Source organism: Macrosteles quadrilineatus, unplaced genomic scaffold (assembly GCF_028750875.1).
Source record: "Macrosteles quadrilineatus isolate MER2022 unplaced genomic scaffold, UCM_ALF_1.0 Scaffold_5__1_contigs__length_97177068, whole genome shotgun sequence".
Lineage (NCBI taxonomy): Eukaryota > Metazoa > Arthropoda > Insecta > Hemiptera > Cicadellidae > Macrosteles > Macrosteles quadrilineatus.
Window position 1 is genome coordinate 24396217 of NW_026542598.1, and position 20070 is coordinate 24416286.

A 20070-nucleotide genomic window follows, 5' to 3' on the forward strand; every position below is an offset into this window, starting at 1 on the left:
CATGGTAAATCTTGTCAGGGGAAAAAAATCTGAATTAAGTAAAAAATCCCTTCCACAAACAACATTAGAAAATTGTTATTTAATATCATCCAATTTTCTACTTGTTCTGATTGCTAAAAGTTGTCAACTATTGTTATTATTGTTAATTTACTTTTATCAACAAAGGGGTAATGCCAGAGTAATTTAATAACACTTTTCAACAGGAGAAAACACTAGTCTTGTTTTTTAAACGCTAATCTGTTGATTGATTTAAAACATAAATTATTGGCCCTCAAACGACATATAGAAACTTGAATTTTGCAATTGTAAAATCAAGCTTTTTTAGAATGAAGTTGTAACCAACTAACAGCTATATGATTAAGTTGCTCACTAAAACTACTAGAGCACCCATGTGCCCAATGCAGTGAAGTTCACATAATATGACAATAGTATTACAAAATTAACAGAAAAATCAGATCTCTAATATCCATAAGAATTATGTTTGTAGTTAACTTTACTAGCTTTAGCATTTAAACTACAGAAGCATTAAGATGAACAACTAACTGTACAAATAAGGTTTTCTTTATTTTTTCTGAACAAAATTAAATTATAGTAACTTATAAAACAACCTACTGTGGAGTCAGGAGAACATCCATTGGCTAGCATCTATGTGAAGGGTAGCATCTCCTGACTAACGGTACTGACTACTTTTTCATTGTTTATTTATTTTATAATGATGTATGATTAATATTTAAAGTGTAGTAATACATTAAGATTAAACATATTAAAAATAATATCATATACATACATATTGTAAGCAAGTATTGTATCGGTGGCCATGAAAAATCAAATAAATTAATGTTGTGTAGTGTTACCTAATAACAAAATATGTGTTGACTTCGTGTCCCGAATGTTTCATACTTTGTACGATAATTGTAAAATATTTATACAGATTTGACGGTTTATTTTGTGTAAATTTCTTGTTTGGATTTTGTGTTAATAAAAGTTTAAGTTATATTTCATGGTTTTCTTCGTCCATATTTTAGCGTTACCATGCAGGGACTTAAAGATTTAGACCCTGATAAGTTCTTTTCATTTATGAGATTTCATCATTAAAATAACCAATTTAATTAAGCAACCCAGGTCCAATCGAGGGATTAACGATATTCTAAGAAAACTTAAACCATATATAACAACTGTTGATTTATTTGTAAAAAAAGGATGTCAACTAACTAAAGAAAAATTGGGAAAAACCTAAAAGGAATTAATATCTATGTTTCTAGCCCTTGAGCTGTTGGACATAATGCAAGGCTAAATTACTTTTGTAATTCCTGTCACATCTCATCAATGGGAATTGAGTTGTTATTGAACTGTGACGGGAATTAAGTAAGTAATTTAGTCTTACACTAAAAGAAATATCTAGAACTGAAGTTTAAGTAGAGACAAGCAAGGTACTCTTGACCTTAAAACAGGAAAATTTGGTATAATATGTAGGCTATAATTTCCCACATTCAATGTGTAGAAACATAAATAAATATACAATATTTTGTTAACAATTTTTTATTCTTAACAATATATTATTCTTACCAATTATTTAAATAGATTCACATAATTATATTTACACTCATTATCTACAGCTATGCTCTGATTGAATCGTTAAAGTCATGGCCCAATGTATGAAGAAGAAACAGTTCACAATTTTGAGAATTGGGAATCCTTCGGGATATAATTTAGTTAAGAAGTTTCTTTATGAAATACTATACCAGATAGTTCAGCACAATTTTCCACGTTCATTTTTTCCCAGTGCGGCCAATACTGGATATGTTTCATTACATTCTTTCCAGGACTGTATGGAAACGCTGTGTGTCGTTGACAATGACCGTACAACTGATAATCTTTTTTCAACTTGGACCTAGCGACTGCAAACTCAAGTAATGTTTTTGCAGAGTTCAGCATCATTTCGCTGGGTTCATCTCTTCGGAAGTTCCCAATGAATGCAACTCCTAAACTACCTGTATTACTCCATTTAGTGTGTGCTCCTATTTTGTCCCAACCTCGACCTACGAAGATATGTCCATCACTTCCGATCACAAAGTTGTACATGATGTCTTCGTAAGTATCAGGACCACAGTCTTTTTTACCAATGTCTTGAAGTTCCAACATAATATTCCTGCAGGATGCAAAGTTATTGCAGGTTCCCCCACCAGCCGTGTGGATGAAGATAACTCGTTCTACGGGGACCGTGTTGTTCGACAATTCTACACATGGAGGGGCGGCTCCCCATTTCTCTCTTGTGACGAATCTTTTATCCAACGGGTAGTCCTCTGAAATCATTTGCACGTATTTTGACAGTATTTATAAATTCAATTTGTCCAATAGTTTTTATGTGATTTACCATATGTGACATACTCACAAATACCCCTACTTTCACATTTGTAGTTAAATTGAGATGGTGATGCAACTGGTATTTTAACATGCATATGAATGAAGGTTTTGTATCATGGAGTGAGGTGAACTAACAAATTAATACATTCATAGATGCAGAATATAGATAATTTACTAAAATTGGTCACATTGCAAGTGTCTACTTACAAAAATGACCCAGGTACACTGAAATTTAAAGTGAAATCAGACTTGAGAGGACTTGGACACAGGCAGAAAGTTCTAAGAAAGTTCAGAAAGTGACAGACATAAAGAAAAAACATTTTCTTGGCACACTGGCTCAGCTCTTAGTACAATAATCATTTTAAAAGACTGAATGTACTGAAAGGTATTTAAAACCAACATGGAACGTTTCACACATTCAGATGAACCTATCAAACCAAAGGGTTGACATTTTGTACATTGCTCATACAAGATGCAAACATTTTGTTGGCCAAATTCTACCTTCAACCAAAATGTGGATGCTATAGTTGTAATAGAATGGCAGAGAAAGAGGCAAGAAACCAAAACAAACCCGGTGGTGAGATATACTACAAGCCCAGAAATTATTCAAATAACAAAAATGGATTTTTGGCAAATTTTGTTATGGGAAATCAACCTCCTTTATAAAGTAACAATGTATAATCCGGGATTTGGAGGTGTTATTTTGTGTAACCGTTAAAACAAGAAGTTATCTTAATAATTTCAGAGGGAAGAATTTTTGTGTTGTGTATTTGACTACCACATGTGTTAAGTCACCTATTAGTGCAAAAATAGCTTATGTTTGATTTATGTTTACATTACATTATGAGGTTGCTCATAGCCTCCTCTAACACGAGTTGGTGTGTGGCAACGTCATGCATATTGCCATGGTAAGTTAATTACAGAAATAACAAAAGTTTAAACATAAACATTTCCTATACTGTCCATTATATATTAGTGCAACAGCTGTTTCGGTTTGGTGGGTCAACGGTGTTGCCACTTTTGTCTCTGGCCTTGTATTAGAGGAGACTATGATTTGGTTCATGTTAACTAGTGTACATTATTACTTGCAAATACAGTACAGCAGTAAATAGATGTAAACGTGTTGTCAGATAACTGTAACCTGTTGTAACCTGTAGTAATCATCAATAGTCAAACGTCAAATCCTGGTTTATTAACGATATCCTTCTCAGGATCAAACAAGTACAGTACTATTTTAATTTAGGGTGAATAATACAGGGAGCGGCAAAATGATCTGACGGGTTTCTTTGCTGCCCTGTCGAGCGAGTGAGTGGCAGAGGGTGGTGGGAATACGGGTGTTCCAAAGCCTACGTGTGGACATTTTTAGTAGCAATGGAGATGTGGACAGCTGAGCACCATGCATTTGTAGTGGAAGTGTTTTTTAAAAGTGGCAATTCCTGTGTAGCTGTTCAGCAGTAGTTATGTAGACGTTTCAATGTGGGTCCAAGAGGAAAAATCCCAACTCCAAACACCATTTTGCTGTGGGTGGGTAACTTCAGAGCTACTAGTTCAGCATTGAAAAAAGTCAACCGTCCAAGGTCAGCCTGGACGCCACAGAACGTCAGAGAGTGAGAGAATCTGTGAAAGCTAGTCCTTAGCGGCCTGCACGTGAATAAGCTGCAGCTCTGCACAGTGCATATGTCTGGCCACTCGGTAGAAGAGTATTACGATATGACCTGAGTATTACGATATGACCTGAACTTTCATTCATACAAAATGACAGTCAGGTACAGTTGAAGCCCAGTCGTTATGGAAAGCGCATCTCATTTCAGAACAATTAATTGATTTGCTTTCACGTCACCAAATTGTCATTATGAGCGAGGAATCCCACTTTCAACCACACCACACAGTCCTCACTCTCTTGACGTTTTCTGGCGTCCGGGCTGACCTTAGATGGCCTGTTGATTTTAGTTTCAATGCTGAAATAGTGGCTCTAAACCCACCCACAGTTTCGAATTAGGACTTTCTTCTTAGACCCACATTGAAACGTCTACTGAACACAGGAATTGCCACTTTTAAAAACACTTCCACTACAAATACATGTTGCTCAGTCGTCCACAGCTCCATGGCTAAAATGTCTGATTTAGTTGAAGTTGATATTTGGTCATAATATTTTGTTTTATTTAAGGGGAGGTATTGGTACATTTCCCATCAAAACCACTCACTAGGTCACCTGAATGGCGGTTCATCTTCAGACTAGGCACAAACATAATGAAAAACTTAAGACATTGCAGCCAAGGTGAAGGTGGTAGGAGGTTCAGGCGTTATTGTGAACAAGCAGAAAATCAGTAACTCTACCTCAGCACAGAAAACGTACCACTATAACCCAGAATGCCAACCGCATGGTAAAAAGCATTAAGCGGTTTGAGAGAGCTTTGCCTGTCCCGTAGGCAGCGCCACCAGCGTTGCCATGCAATAGCATATAGCAACGCTGGTGGCGCTGCCTACGGATTGACAGGCAAAGCTCTCTCAAACCGCTTAATGCTTTTTACCATGCGGTTGGCATTCTGGGTTATAGTAGTACTTTTTCTGTGACCTCAGTCAGCACAGAGAAGTACAATCGACTGAGTCGGTCGTCAGTTTTTAGCCGTGCACGTCCCTTAATGTTTTCGTGTCGTGTCCGTGTTTTGTGTTGTATGTACTATTTATTAACCTTTGACGCAATGAAAATGAAGAAACCACGTAAAAAATGTAAATATGTAAATAGTTCAGATTAGTGTATGGTGACTACGCACCCGACGATGGAGTTATCTCCGAAACGGCCGTAGTGCTCAATTTACAGGATTGCGAAGACTGTACCCAAGTAGCAAAAATCGTTGGCAAATCGTTGGCCCAACGTCTCTGTCGATCGTTGGCCAACGGTATGTTTTGGCACTCAGTCTTACGGTTGGCCAACCAACCAATTTTTGCGGAAGGGCCAACCATCCCATTGGGCATAAACATAAAAAACACAAAATAATAAAGATTTTGTATGCAAAGCATAATTATGAGTTGAGTAAATTGATTAAATAGTTAATAAAAACTTATTTGAAAATAAAACGAAATAAAATGTTTTGGCCGGGACGGGTCTCAAGCCCGGTACCTTCGACATGTGAGCCTCACGCCTTACCTCTGAGCTAACTGTGCTCGTTGATTAAGAGTGTTTTCAAGTGGCGAAAGAGTAGCCGAGAGGTGCAATGGTCACAATTAATACTTTAAATATTTTTTATGCTACAGTATAATATGATTCTGTTAATCTGTTTAGGCCTCAAGTAGTTGAATTGTTTTTCTGGTAGTTGGAGAGGATAGTATTTGAATATAGATTATTTAATTACCATTAAATTAGTAGGCTACTATTAGCGAATTTCCCATAAGGAATAAGCCCCGCCGCAGCAAACCTGCAGACTAAGCGAATTTCCATTTGACTGATTTGATTTACACTGAAATGTCTACTTAAAAATATAACATTTATTCTCGATTTAAATAGAATTAGTTTAACAAGTACTTAGGTTTGCTGCATCAGGGAGGGTAAAACTGTTTTTTTGTAAAATGTCAATAGTTAGTAAGAAATAAAAACGTTTTCCAAATTTGATCAAAATATGTTCATAAACAAGCAAACTTCAACAGTTTACTTATTCTCCATAATAATAACATGGGAATTTTAAATTTACAATTTTTTTGAATTTTCTCCGTAACCATTAGGCGCATAATAACGCTTCAATATACTAAATTATTTGTTTTTTTAAGCTCTACAAAATGGTTTGGAAAGAAATTGTTAAATTTTATGTTTTTTTTGGTCAAAAATGGGAAAAACCTATTTTTACCCCATAAAACCCCCCGTAAACCCCCGTTCCCATTGTCCGATCATGCTGGATCGCGAACTCGTTCGAATAAACGTAGGTTTACACGTTTGTACCAAATTTCATCAAAATCGGATCATTTTTGCTCGAGTTATCGTGCTAACGGACACACACACACACATATATATATATATATAAATATATATATAAATATATATACAAATATATATATAAATATATATATAAATATATATATAAATATATATATATAAATATATATATATATATATCGATGATGGGGCTGATTGCCTCGGCTTGTGATGAGTCAATGCCCCGCAAGAGACTCCGTTGCGATAGGAGACCCGTATACTGGTGGACTGCAGAGATTGCGGATTTGCGCCGAGCTGCTTTGAGAGCTAGACGACTCGCTACCAGGGCCAGGGTACCCTTGGATAGACGCCGTAAGCTGGAGAGCTACAAGGTGGCGAGGAAGTCTCTCCGCCGGGCCATCAACCGGAGCAAACACAATTGCTGGAAAACACTAAGGAATGATGTCGATTCCGACCCGTGGGGCCTGGGTTACAAACTAGTAACCCAAAAACTCACCACTCGCTCTCCACCTTCCGTCATGGAGGGGGCCGCTATGGAGAGGGTCGTCAAATCCCTTTTTCCGGATCATATTCTGCGCCCACTGCGTGAGTTTGAGATGATGGACGATGTCCCACTCTTCACTCATGAGGAGCTGGAGACTGCCGTTTTATCCCTAAAAAACAACAAGGCTCCTGGACCTGATTGGGTACCTGGCGAGGCTCTTAAGAAGGTTTTTTCAATCAATCCCCTGATTCTTCTGAGCATGTACAACGCCTGCCTAGCAGAGGGGGTATTTCCGTTGTGCTGGAAAAAAGCTAGGCTCGTGCTCGTAGGGAAGGGGAAAGGAGACCCAGAATTGCCGTCCTCTTACAGACCCCTTTGCATGTTGGATACGGCTGGGAAAGTCCTAGAGAAGTTGATCCGTTCCCGACTGAATTCAGCCGTGGTTGCTGCGGGGGACCTGAGCCCTCGCCAATACGGCTTCAGGAAGGGGCGATCAACGGTCGACGCTATTGAGGAGGTGAAGCAAGCCGTGATGAGAGCTGAGGATTTTAATCACTACTCTCGTAGGGTTGTGCTGCTCGTTACACTCGATGTGCGAAACGCATTTAATTCTGCAAGATGGTGCGATATGCTGGACGCTCTGGAGAACAACTTCCACGTCCCGGCATACCTCATGCGCATTATAGAGGATTACCTCCGGTTCCGCCTCCTCATGTATGATACTACAGAAGGCCCGCGGACGATGAGTGTCACTTCTGGTGCTGCCCAAGGTTCCATACTCGGCCCGGACCTCTGGAACGTTGCCTATGACAGCCTCCTTAGGTCTGAAATGCCTGATGAAACCGTTTTAGTTGGGTACGCAGATGACATTGCAGCTTTAATAGCTGCTCGTAGTGTTGAGCTGGCCCAGCTAAAATTAAACCGAGTCATGCGAACTATAAACGCATGGATGGCAGATCACGGTCTCTCACTCGCGCTGAACAAAACTGAGATCGTGATTCTGACCAAAAAGCAGATTGACACCATTGTGCCGTTGAGGGTGGGGGACGTCGAAGTCCAGTCCGTTCGTGCCGCCAAGTATCTTGGTGTCATGGTGGACTCTAAGCTTAGCTGGCGGGACCAGATATTCCGAACGGCGGACAAGGCCGCTAAGGTGATCTCTTCTCTTAGCCGGTTAATGGCCAATGTCGGAGGTCCTCGTTCCAGTCGCAGAAGGCTGTTGATGTCTACAGTTCAGTCTGTGCTCCTGTATGGTGCGGAGGTGTGGGCAGACGCGCTCAATAAGGAGGTGTATAGGATGCGGCTTGCCAGAGTGCAGCGTCAGGCAGCACTCAGGGTAGCATCCGCCTACCGAACAGTGTCTGAACCTGCCATCTTGGTGGTTGCTGGAGTAATCCCCGTCAAACTTTTGGCGGCGGAGAGGAAAGCGATTTATCAGCGGCGTGGAGAGGACCATGCAAAAATGGAGGAGCGCAACCGCACCTACCAGCTCTGGCAGGAGAGCTGGGAACAGGAGTCGCGGGGACGCTGGACCAGGAGACTGATTCAGCAAGTCCAACCATGGGTTGACCGACGGTATGGTGAGGTGGACTATTACCTTACCCAGTTTCTGACAGGTCACGGGTTTTTTCGGTCGTACCTGTTCAGGATGGGCAAAGCCGTGTCACCCGATTGCATCTTCTGCCCAGGCACTCCCGACGACGCGGAGCACACCTTCTTCCGCTGCCAGCGTTGGGAAGGTTCCCGCCTGGAGGCTGAACAACATGTAGGGCAGTTGTTGGTGGACACAGTCATTCCGATGATGATGGAGGGTGAGGACAATTGGACCTGTATGTCACATTTCGTCCAGGATATTCTCCGCACAAAGAAGCTAGAGCTTGACCGAGATGCGGTCTAGGTCATAAAGAAATTGAATGCCAGAAATGGCGCGAGCCCTGAGGGCTTAGGTCACACGTTGACCTGACCTGAAGTAATGTGACAAACAATCCCAGGTCTGTGTCCAACAGAGTAGAGGGGGTTTTTTAGTGAGTAGTCTGACAAGCTCAGGAGTCTCACACTACAGGCTGGCTACCTGTGTGCGTAAAAGCATTTTTACCTCCTCTCCCTTATAAAAAAAAAAAAAAAAATATATATATATATACTAGCTGACCCGGCAAACTTCGTATCGCCTAAGTTATAGGTTTCCCCTAAGACAGACCGATGGAAAGAAAGTACCGTTACGTTTAATTTTCAAGATGATCTCGTTCGCATCGCTCAATCACGTCCTGGTTGAAGTTCGTTTGCTACGCTCACTCACCTTTGGGTTAGAGCTCGTTCGCTACGCTCACTCACCTTTAGGTTGGAGCTCGTTCGCTGCGCTCACTTGCCTTCAGGTTAGCTCGTTCGCTACGCTAACTCGCCTCCAGGTTGAAGTTCGTTCGCTACGCTCACTCACCTTTTGGTTGCAAATTAGCTGTTGTCATAAATGTAAAAGAAATAATAGTGCTGCACCCTGTTGGTAATCCTTGTAACTTTAATGCTATTGAACATCATAGAACAGAACCAACTTGTTTAATTGAAACAGCTGTTAAGATTCATTAATTCCATTTCTCATAAGGTTAACATGGGAAACTCCAGAGCCACTGGGGCGGAGCCCTTTTAAGAATTTCGAAACGGGAAATAGTTTACGTCCGATTCGCATACCTACAGAATTTACACACCAAATTTCATAACGATCGGTGAAGTCGTTCCGGAGGAGTTTGCAGACAAACACTGTGACACGAGAATTTTATATATTAGAGATATATATATATATATATATATATGAATTTGAACGGATGGTGTTTTTGTCCTCTAGGGACCTCAAAACGAAAAAAAATCGGTCCCGCGTCCAGGTCTTACCATGAGTACTATTACCGTAGTACAATTAATACTTTAAATATTTTTTATGCTACAGTATAATATGATTCTGTTAATCTGTTTAGGCCTCAAGTAGTTAAATTGTTTTTCTGGTAGTTGGAGAGGATAATAGTATTTGAATATAGATTATTTAATTACCATTAAATTAGTAGGCTACTATTATAATTGATTGTTATATAATTATTTAATCTTTTCTCTATAACTATTAAAAACTTGCTTAAATAAGTTTAAGAATATTAAAATAAATAATTATAATAATTATTATATGTTAAGCAGGTGTTCCCCACTGTATCTAGTATCACAACATCATCTGATTACATTCATTAATTGATCCAAATTTTTACAATATTTTTCTTATATTCTGCTGCCATACCATTTATGTAATTTTAAATAAATCAATTTGTAAAAATTCGTTTTAGAATGTTTTATACTGAAACCCAACGAATGCCCAACGATTCTTTCCTTTGTAGGGCCAACGAATACCAGTTTCCGTTGGGCCAACGTTGGCAAATCGTTAACATTTCTGCCAACCATTTCCCAACCGTGCCGACCATTTCCCAACGTTGGGCCAACGATGTGTGCTACTTGGGTAAGTAACCTTTATATATATGATAAATCTTCTTCAAAATTACATGTAGAGCATTGCCATGTAGCAATTTACCATGTAGAGCAAATTCATCCCAGCACCAAAATACTAACCAAGACGGGGGCGTGTTAAAATTTACAAGTAAAAAACATGGTATTATAAAATCTAATGGATTAAAATACAGTTTTTATAGACATGAAAAAAATATTGTAACTTACCGCTATTTTCAGGTGGAAAGACAGGTCTACTAGGTTCTTTTTGTATAATTAGAAATATTGTGGAGATGATTATTAAAATGATGAAAAGGAAGGATGTTCCATAGATTATTAATCCAATCCTATTAGAAATTGTCATACCTGCAAACATTAACTGATCTTAGACCATAGAAAATTTAACAAAGTATAGCTTAGTATACCATAAAATATTTCAAGATATTAGGAATAAAGCTAAGGATCAAATCCAGTGCTGTAAACTTTTGTCCCTGGAGAAAAAAAAAATCCCAGTCTTTACAGAGAGTAGCTACCTATTTTCAATGCCAGCTGATATAAAAGAAAGTAATTGTTTCCCAAGCTCTAATTTAGAGCAAGGGAAGCCGATCAGCAGATTTTCCCTTGCTCTTAATCAGTTCTTAATTAGTGGTTTTTTCCATTTATCTTTATAAATTTAAAGCAGCTGTTTTTGCAGTGCAACAATACAAATGTAAACACATATTGCATGGCCGGGCCTGACAAAACAGCTGTTACACTAATCATAATGGAGAGTCTGCGCAATGTTTGTTTACGTTTGTTATTACTGTTATTATCATGACAATAGGGGCAGGTGCGACGTCACCACACACCAAACCCGCGGCCTTGTATTACAGGAGCAGGAGGTTATGGAAATACTAATGTAGGCATATTATTATTATTATTATTATGCTTATTAAGCTAGTTTTAATCTGATTTAGCTTGAAGTGTGTGTTTACTTAACAATAAACATAATGTTGAACTTCTAATGTTGATGTTGTTATGTTGGTTTGCTATACAGGGTGGTAATAAAGTCCGAAGACAGTTAAATAAAAAAAAATGTAGATAGAGCTACAATACTTGGTACAAAGTTACAGAGCATAAAATTTTATCTTAACACATATATTCAGTGATCCAATAACTCTTCAGGGGGACGGCCCACAAGAAGTCGGAAGAAAATCTTATATGAAAGCGTAGGTCAATATGCACATCAAATTAAAGGTCTTTTTTAGTAAAATACAATGCCGCAAACCGCACTTCAAAAGGTTGATCCTGCGTAAAATGGCAACCGTTCAAAGATTTCTTGAATCTGCCATTTTGAATCTTTGAACGACTGCCATTTTTTACTCAGGCGTTCTTTTGAGCTTGAGTTTACGGCATTGTAATCTACTAGTGAAGACATTTAATTTGATGTGCATATCGACCTATGACTACTTTAACAATTTTCTTCCGATTCCTAGGGCTGTGCCCCCTGAGGAGTAAGCGTATAATGGCAATGCAAATTAAATGAATCTTTGAACAACTGTCATTCTTGGCTCGGTTGTCCGTTTGAGTTCAAATTTGCGGCATTATATTCTGCTAGTAAAGAACTTTAATTTGATGTACATGTCAACCTATGCTTCTTTTTAAGATTTCCTTCTGACTCCTTGCGGGACGTCCCCATGATATGACAGAAAATTGATATTTCCTAAAAATATTAGATTTTTAAGTGTGGTGTTGATGTACCAAATCTTATTGATTTATCTGTTGTCGTTTAGAAAATATTTAACTGTCTTCGGACTTTATTACCACCCTGTACATTATTGTTTTTTTGTAAATTGGAAAAAATAATATTTTAAATTTTTGTCTGTTATTCTGCTTGAGAGTACTTTTGCGTCACGATAAAAAATATTGGTGATATGTAATCGTGATTTTGTGGCACTTGCTCAAGTTAGTCCCGCCCTCGGTTCCGGCTTACATGTGAAACTACTATTATACTTCAGTGTCTTGTGTCAAAAAATTGTGGCGTTTTAGTCAAGTACAATATTATATTGCCTTTGACAGAATATAAACCATCAAAATAATGTAAAAAAGACGAAATTATGTATATAGACAAGTTAAACACCACTTGCAAGAAAGTACAAAGAAAATCACGTTATGAAATTACAATCGAAATGTAATTGAGAAGATATGGCACAGTTCAAACATAGCAAAACACAAAAACTACAGAGTTTGTACAAACAAAATCAAAAAGAAAAATACATTTTTACAATACAAAGGACAAACACTGTAGATACAAAGCTCTTGAAAAAAATACAAAGCAAAAACAAAATATTATTTTACTTCAATGTATGCAACTAAAAGGCTACAAAAAGGAAAATCTTCAAAACAATTTGACTACAAGAGTTAGCTCTGTTTTAAACAGCAGTGAATCATTGTGTAATGCAATATTATAGGGCAAGAGATACGTTCTTTGCACTTTCATTACTAGAGTAAAATTGGAGAAGACTTACATTTTTTTACCACAGAACACAGAGACTTGACATTTTCATCACTGTCCACGACTCCGTTGTTGATGGTGATGTTGTTGTTGTGTACAAACTTGGGGCCGATGTGGACCTCTGGGCAGTTGGTGAGGACGATGTTGTTGGGAACAACACTTCCTCCAACAACCTTTTGTTCTGAGCTGGAGTCAGACTTGACCACAGTCGTCCACATTACATAGCTTGGAAATGTAGAAGACACTCACTAGTCACTGTTAACTGATTACTGACTGCTTTTGCTTTAACTGACGACTGGACTGAGTGTTTTGCGATTATATTATCGATGTTTGCAACATCGATGTGTGATTTGACATTTCATTCGAACGAATCATTCGCATTACTTGATACCTGGTGATCTCCCACTGGTATCGCAGCTGCGCCTAGGTCCTGAAAGTTGTCATCCCTCACTATCCCTCATTTTTGTACCTAATAAGTATTGTTTTTAGGTTAGAAAATAGGGTAATTTTCTGTTATAGAGAGTACACCAGATTAGGTTAGGTTATTTGTACGCTAAACGACACATTTTTCACTTAAAATCTTTGGCTACCTAACCTAACGTAGCCTTGTGTGATTGGTACTGCACCTATAACAGAAAAGTACCGAAATTAGATTAAGTATTTGGAGTCCACCAAAGAATTCTTGTTCAACTGATAAATCTGAAGTTTTGGTGCAGTTTGCTCAGATATGTGTGAGTGCGATGTTGTCTGAATCTATATTCTCTTGTTGGTAAATGAAAGTGGGTGTTTAACTCTTTAAAAATTGCACTTGACTTAAGGCAAAAAATACAGAAATTGCATTTAACTTCGCCATACGAGAACGCACTTCTCCGTTGTCTTATTCACATGTTTCAACCCAAAAATAGACAAGTACGTTAATTTAAATATTTTAGATCAGTTGTGTAATTATAGTATTTGAAAATATAAGTAACAGTTTAGTTGACATGTTAGTGAGAACTGAGCAGCAAATGAATTGTGAATGAACACTGAACAGTGTCAATACAAATAGTCAATAGCGATATCAAACAATATCGTATCGCCGTGACGATATTGAAACTCCATTGAATCGATGTATCGGATCACAGTATGGGATAGGATGCAGTGTTGTGATGCGGCGAGAGTCAAGGCCGCGATAACGATAGTTGGAGGGGATTGCGGGAAATCCCAGCAACGGATCAATTAGTAGTCTACAGAGATTGCTGCGATTTAATACATTGAAGTGTGCCCCCATGAGCCATGGGTTGTAGGATTGCAGCCTAGAGGTGGCTGTAAATTAGTTACCACTGATATTTTAGACATATTCATCAAAGAATAATGCAAACGAAATCACTCAGAGAGACAGTTTTAATGTCAAGATTGTCCACCTTTACCTGATAAAGTAGTTTAAAACATAAATACAGTAAAACTTAATTGTTTTAAAATAATAAATTGCTGCTTTGAATAAAGAAGTGACCATGTGTATGTATATATTATTCTGTTCTGGTTAAAAGACCGCAGGTAGATCCTAATTGATTTGTTGATATTGTATTACAAATGTATACGAAGTTATTTAAAATGTATCTTGAATTAATATCCATCCAAATAAACCGGATAAAGTATTAGCTATTTGAAACAATGTAGAGATTTGAAAATTTGTTAAAATGTAATTTTTATGAGTAAAACAGGGGATCAAAATTGGATTGATTTAAGTGCATTCTTATCAATAACTTACTATAAAATAATAAAATGTCTTAAAAGATATTTCTACAAGTTTCAAATACATATGATTACGAGGGTAGGCTACTTGGTAACATACTACAGTACACTTTCTCTTATCCGGACTCCTCGGGACCGAGGCCAGTCCGGATAGCGGGTTTTCTGGTTAAACCGACGTCCCCAAAAACTCGTTAAAACGGGCTGTTTAAAACACCAATAAAATGTCCTTTTCCTACAGTCACCCGACAAAGTTGGCTTCCTTGCACTGATACACAACACACAACAGCAAGCTGGTACTGACAGCAAACTGCTAATTGCTGTATTTACTTACTTTGCTGCACAATTTTTACTTTATCGCACTGTTTTTACTCTGTCGCACACCAGTATTCCAACCAAACAACACAAAACAGCGTGCTTTTATTATGCACATAATCCGTGTACGCTTGGAAAAAGGTTTGCAACACTTAAAGATATTACGACTACGATCAGCTGGTGCAGCGTTTCCCATTTCGTTAATTGTTTGGATTTAACCTAACCTAAAAACGTGTTGTTCAGTGTTTGAAAGACTAATTATTTATATGCTTTATAGTATTTGTAGGAAAAATATAATGTGTAATGCGAGTGTAAACTGCCTTGGCCCAATAGTTACACAAATGACTGTTATATAGTCTTACACTAAAAGAAATATATAGAACTGAAGTGAGACAAAGCAAGGTACTCTTGACCTTAAAACAGGAAAATTTGGTATATGTAGGCTATAATTTCTCACTATCAAAGTGTGGATGTATAAATAAATATACAATATTTTTATTCTTAATAATATATTCTTCTTACCAATTATTTAAATAGATTCACATAATTATATTTACACTCATTATCTATAGCTATGCTCTGATTGAATCGTTAAAGTCATGGCCCAATGTATAAAGAAGAAACAGTTCACAATTTTGAGAATTACAAATTCTTCGGGATATAATTTAATTATGAAGTTTCTAAAGAAATACTATACCAGATGGCTCAGCACAATTCTTCACTTTCGTATTGTTCCAGTGCGGCCAATACTGGATATGTTTCATTATATTCTTTCCAGGACTGTATGGAAACGCTGATTGACGTTGGCAATGACCGTACAACTGATAATCTTTTTTCAACTTGGACCTAGCGACTGCAAACTCAAGTAATGTTTTTGCTGAGTTCAGCATCATTTCGCTGGGTTCATCTCTTCGGAAGTCCCCAATGAATGCAACTCCTAAACTACCTGTATTACTCCCATAAGTATGTGCTCCTATTTTGTCCCAACCACGACCTACGAAAATATGTCCATCACTTACGATCACAAAGTTGTACACAATGTCTTCTAAAGTGTCAGGACCACAGTTTTTTTTACTGATGTCTTGAAGTTCCAACATAATATTCCTGCAGGATGAAAAGTTATTGCAGGTTCCCCCACCAGCCGTGTGGATGAAGATAACTCGTTCTAGAGGGACCGTGTTGTTCGACAATTCTACACATGGAGGGGTGGCTCCCCATTTCTCTCTTGTGACGACCAACGGGTAGTCCTCTGAAATCATTTGAACATAAGTAGATTTTGACAGTATTTATAAGTACAGTTGAACTAGAAGCAGCTTTTTAGCTAGAAGCAGTTAAGTTTAGCAGGTGGACTATCTTTGGCAATGAACTTCTTCGTCTGTTGTGTGATCGTGTGTTCATACGCGTCAAATTTTGAGGTTAAATAAAAAAAAAACATACAGGCTCATCACAAACAACAAGACTTATTTACATTATAATGGATGTAATATGTTTGACATTGTGATATTTTGTGGTTTTTAGGTGTTTTAATTGTTCTATTAGCGGCCGTATTGTATCATTGACAAAGATTGTATCTACTAAGGAATTTTAATTTTTGAATTTATTTATTTATTTATTGTGATAAGCTGTATGTATTTATAAAACATGAGTATTTACTGCATTTTATGATTTTATTAACCAACCTTGACTCTCGTTTTTAGGTCTTTCACGTGCCCTGTTTGTTACCGGACCTGGTGAACTTATCTGATTCCTTAGGTGAATTATTTTCAATACGATTAGCTGTTAATTATAATTTAAATGGGTCATATGTTGGCCTATAAATGCCTCTCTCGTTCTCCTTATCTCGAGATTTTTAATTATGACAAGTGTTACTTCAAACCCCCTAGGGCTACATATATACGTTAAGAGTTTTTCAAACGAAACATATCTCATTATTATATCCCAACCTATTTCTCTATTTTCAGTAAATATTCTCTTATGGTAAAGCGATTTCATAAAAGTAGAGTAATTTTATAAAGTAAGTTATATTTTTCAATGCACAGTATCTATTGTCACAAATACATTATAGTTTGTTTGTTTAGCATTTGATTTAACCTTAAAAATCTGACAAGTTTGAAAACATGATATCGCTTATTGCAGTTATGGGAGAGGACAGGGAGTGGAGTAATGTATCTGCAATAATAAACTGCTTTCAGAGTAAACTAATGATTTTCCCCGAGCAAAGCTCAGTCCCCAGGTACTAATATTAGCAAGATAAGATAACATACTTAAATCACATCACAGACCATGGAAAATGGAGGAATGGAAAGTCCCCTCAGTGGATACAAGCAAATTTTTTAGCTTCATAATAACTGGGTGTAATGTGTTTTGCGTACAATGTAACATGGATTACTGGCAATCAGATTATTTAATTATTACAATTCAATGTATAAACTATATTATCTTTAAAACGTCAAACATCATCTCCCAATGTCAAGCAAGCCAAGAATTTACTTTTCTAGTAAAATATTTTTATTGATTTCTTCCGTTCAATAAACTGAGATAAAACTTCATCTAAATTACATTTACTTCATGGTTTTTATGTTAATTTAATATGTAGAGTTTATTCATCCCGGCACCAAAATACTAACCAAAATGGTGTTTAAATTAACGAGTAAAAACATGGTATTATCAAATATAATGGATTAAAATACGGTTGTTTATGTACATCAAAACAAATATTATAACTTACCAATATTTTCAGGTAGATAGTCAGGTTCTTTTGGCTTCATTAGAAATATTGTGGAGATGATTATTAAAATTATGAATAGGATGGATGTTCCACAGAATATAAATCTAATCCCTTTAGAAATTGTCATACCTGCAAACCTTTTCTGATCTTAGGTCATAGAAAATTTAACATTGTACAGTACAGCTTAGATGATAATATAAAATATTTCAAGATTTTAGGAATGAAGCTAAGGAGCAAAACCAGTGATGAAAACTTTCATCCCTGGAAAAAAAATTCCTACTCTTTACAGAGAGTTACCTTTTCTAATGACAGCTGATATAAAAGAAAGTAACTGTTTCCCAAGTAGTTTAAAGCAAGGGAAACCGATCAGCCGATTTTCCTTTGCTCTGAATCAGTTCTTAATTTTTCCTCTTAGTGCACTAGTGTTTATTTACCATTTATCTTTATAATTTAAAGCAGCTGCTTTTGCAGTTCAACAATACAAATGTTAACAACTGATAAAGCAATCTGATAGAGTATGTAATTGCCTGGCCTGCTGAAACAGCTGTTGCACCAATTCATAATGGAGTGTATGTGCAATGTTTACTGTTATTATTAACATGACAGTAGGCAAGGCCACACTAAATAAACAGGCCGTAATGCTCCTCAGGCATGACGTCATCATAGGCGACGGCAATGATGTAATGCAATTATTTCAGTTATATTTTTGTTTTCCAAGAAAAGATTAAAACAAGCAGCTGATCACAAACGGCAAACAAAAACTACAAGAGTTAGCTCACTATGTTTTGAACAGTAGTGAATCATTGTAATATCAAAGGATAAACAATTCGTCCTTTGCACTTTTACTACTAGATTAAAATATAAAAAAACTTACATTTTTTTACCACAGAACACGGATAATTAACATTTTTATCACTGTCCACGACTCCGTTGTTGATGGTTATGTTGTTGTTGTGGTTGTGTACAAAGTTGGGGCCGATGTGGACCTCTGGACAGTTGTTGAGGACGATGTGGTGAACAACACTTCCTCCAACAACTTTTTGTTCTGAGCTGGAGTCAGACTTGACCACAGTCGTCCACATTAAATAGCTTGGAAATGTAGAAGACACTCACTAGTCACTGTTATACCGATTACTTATTTCTGCTAGCTGCTAGCTAACCTAACAATTATTCTACTCCAACTGACGGACTGACTGAACTCAATACTCAATTCTAATTGAGTTTTTTGCGATTAACTAATCGATATATACTATGTATCGTATAGTCTTATCGATATTCTCTGATGCAGTGTTGTGATGCAGGTTGTGATAACGCAGGTAATCTAATTGTTAATATTGTATTACTATTTTATACGAAGTTAATAAAAATGTAGATTAAATTTATACCCATCCATATAAACCGTATAAAGTATTGGTTTGAAACGATGTGAGACATTTGAACATTTGTTAAAATGTAAGTGTATTTACGAATAAAATAGGCGAGACTCAAAACTAGATTGATTACAAGCGCATGCTAACTGACTATAAAAATGACTTTGAAAGTTTTGTGTAGGTTTCAAATACATATATAATTAGGAAGGTAGGTTAAACGACAAACCAGACTAAAACAGTAATAAAATGGGGAAGACTTCCGCACAGAACCTACGATATATATCGTTTTTATCCGGCCCAATAATAATATCGTAATGATTTTAATTAATTGTATCATATAATATTTAAATAAAAACAAAAACAATAACATTGACGAATCTTTTTATTCATCCTTTGTTTGCTTCTAAATAGTTTCTTTTTATTCATTTTATTCCTTCGTTTTCTATTAAGTATTTAATATTAAAATGCCCCGCCGCAGCAAACCTGCAGACTTAGGGAATTTCAACTCGTCTGATTACATTTTTACTAATATTTTTCCATAAATATGACATATTTATTCCATATTTAAATAACATTAGATTTTACGAATGCTTAGGTTTGCTGCTACGGGGAAGGTAAAAGTGTTTTTTGACCATATGTCAATAGTATAGGATGAAATGAATAAATTTGCCAAATTTTATCAATATATATCCAAAAACAAGATAACAAGAAGACAACAATTTTCATTTTCTCTTTAAGAATAACATGCAAATTTTAAATTACACTATTTTTGAATTTTCTCCGTGACCGTTAGGCATACAACAGCGCTTCTACTACTATATTATTATATTATATTATATTATAATATAATATAATATAATATAATATAATATAATATAATATAATATAATATAATATAATATAATATAATATAATATAATTTAATATAATATAATATAATATAATATTATTTATTTTTTAAGCTCTACAAAACGGATTAAAAAGAAATTGCAAAATTTTATGTTTTAAGGGTGAAAAATGGGAAAACCCAATTTTTAACCCATAAAATCCTCCATAAACTCCCGTTCCCATGGTCCGATTATGCTGGATCGCGAACTCGTTCGAATAAACGTAAGTTTACACGTTTGTACCAAATTTCATCAAAATCGGTTAATTTTTGCTCGAGTTATCGTGCTAACGGAC

General features: G+C 36.5%; 1 protein-coding gene across 1 annotated transcript; it reads right to left on the reverse strand.

The window, feature by feature from the left end:
* Window positions 1-1532: 1532 nt before the first annotated feature.
* On the reverse strand, window positions 1533-17641 carry LOC128995485 (uncharacterized). The gene is made up of 5 exons (XM_054420504.1): window positions 17519-17641; window positions 15473-16039; window positions 12758-12988; window positions 10479-10616; window positions 1533-2303 (listed from the first exon to the last, which is right to left on the reverse strand). Exons 1-5 carry the CDS (start codon window positions 17556-17558, stop codon window positions 1714-1716), a joined length of 1566 nt encoding a protein of 521 aa, XP_054276479.1. The 5' UTR covers window positions 17559-17641; the 3' UTR covers window positions 1533-1713.
* Window positions 17642-20070: the final 2429 nt, after the last annotated feature.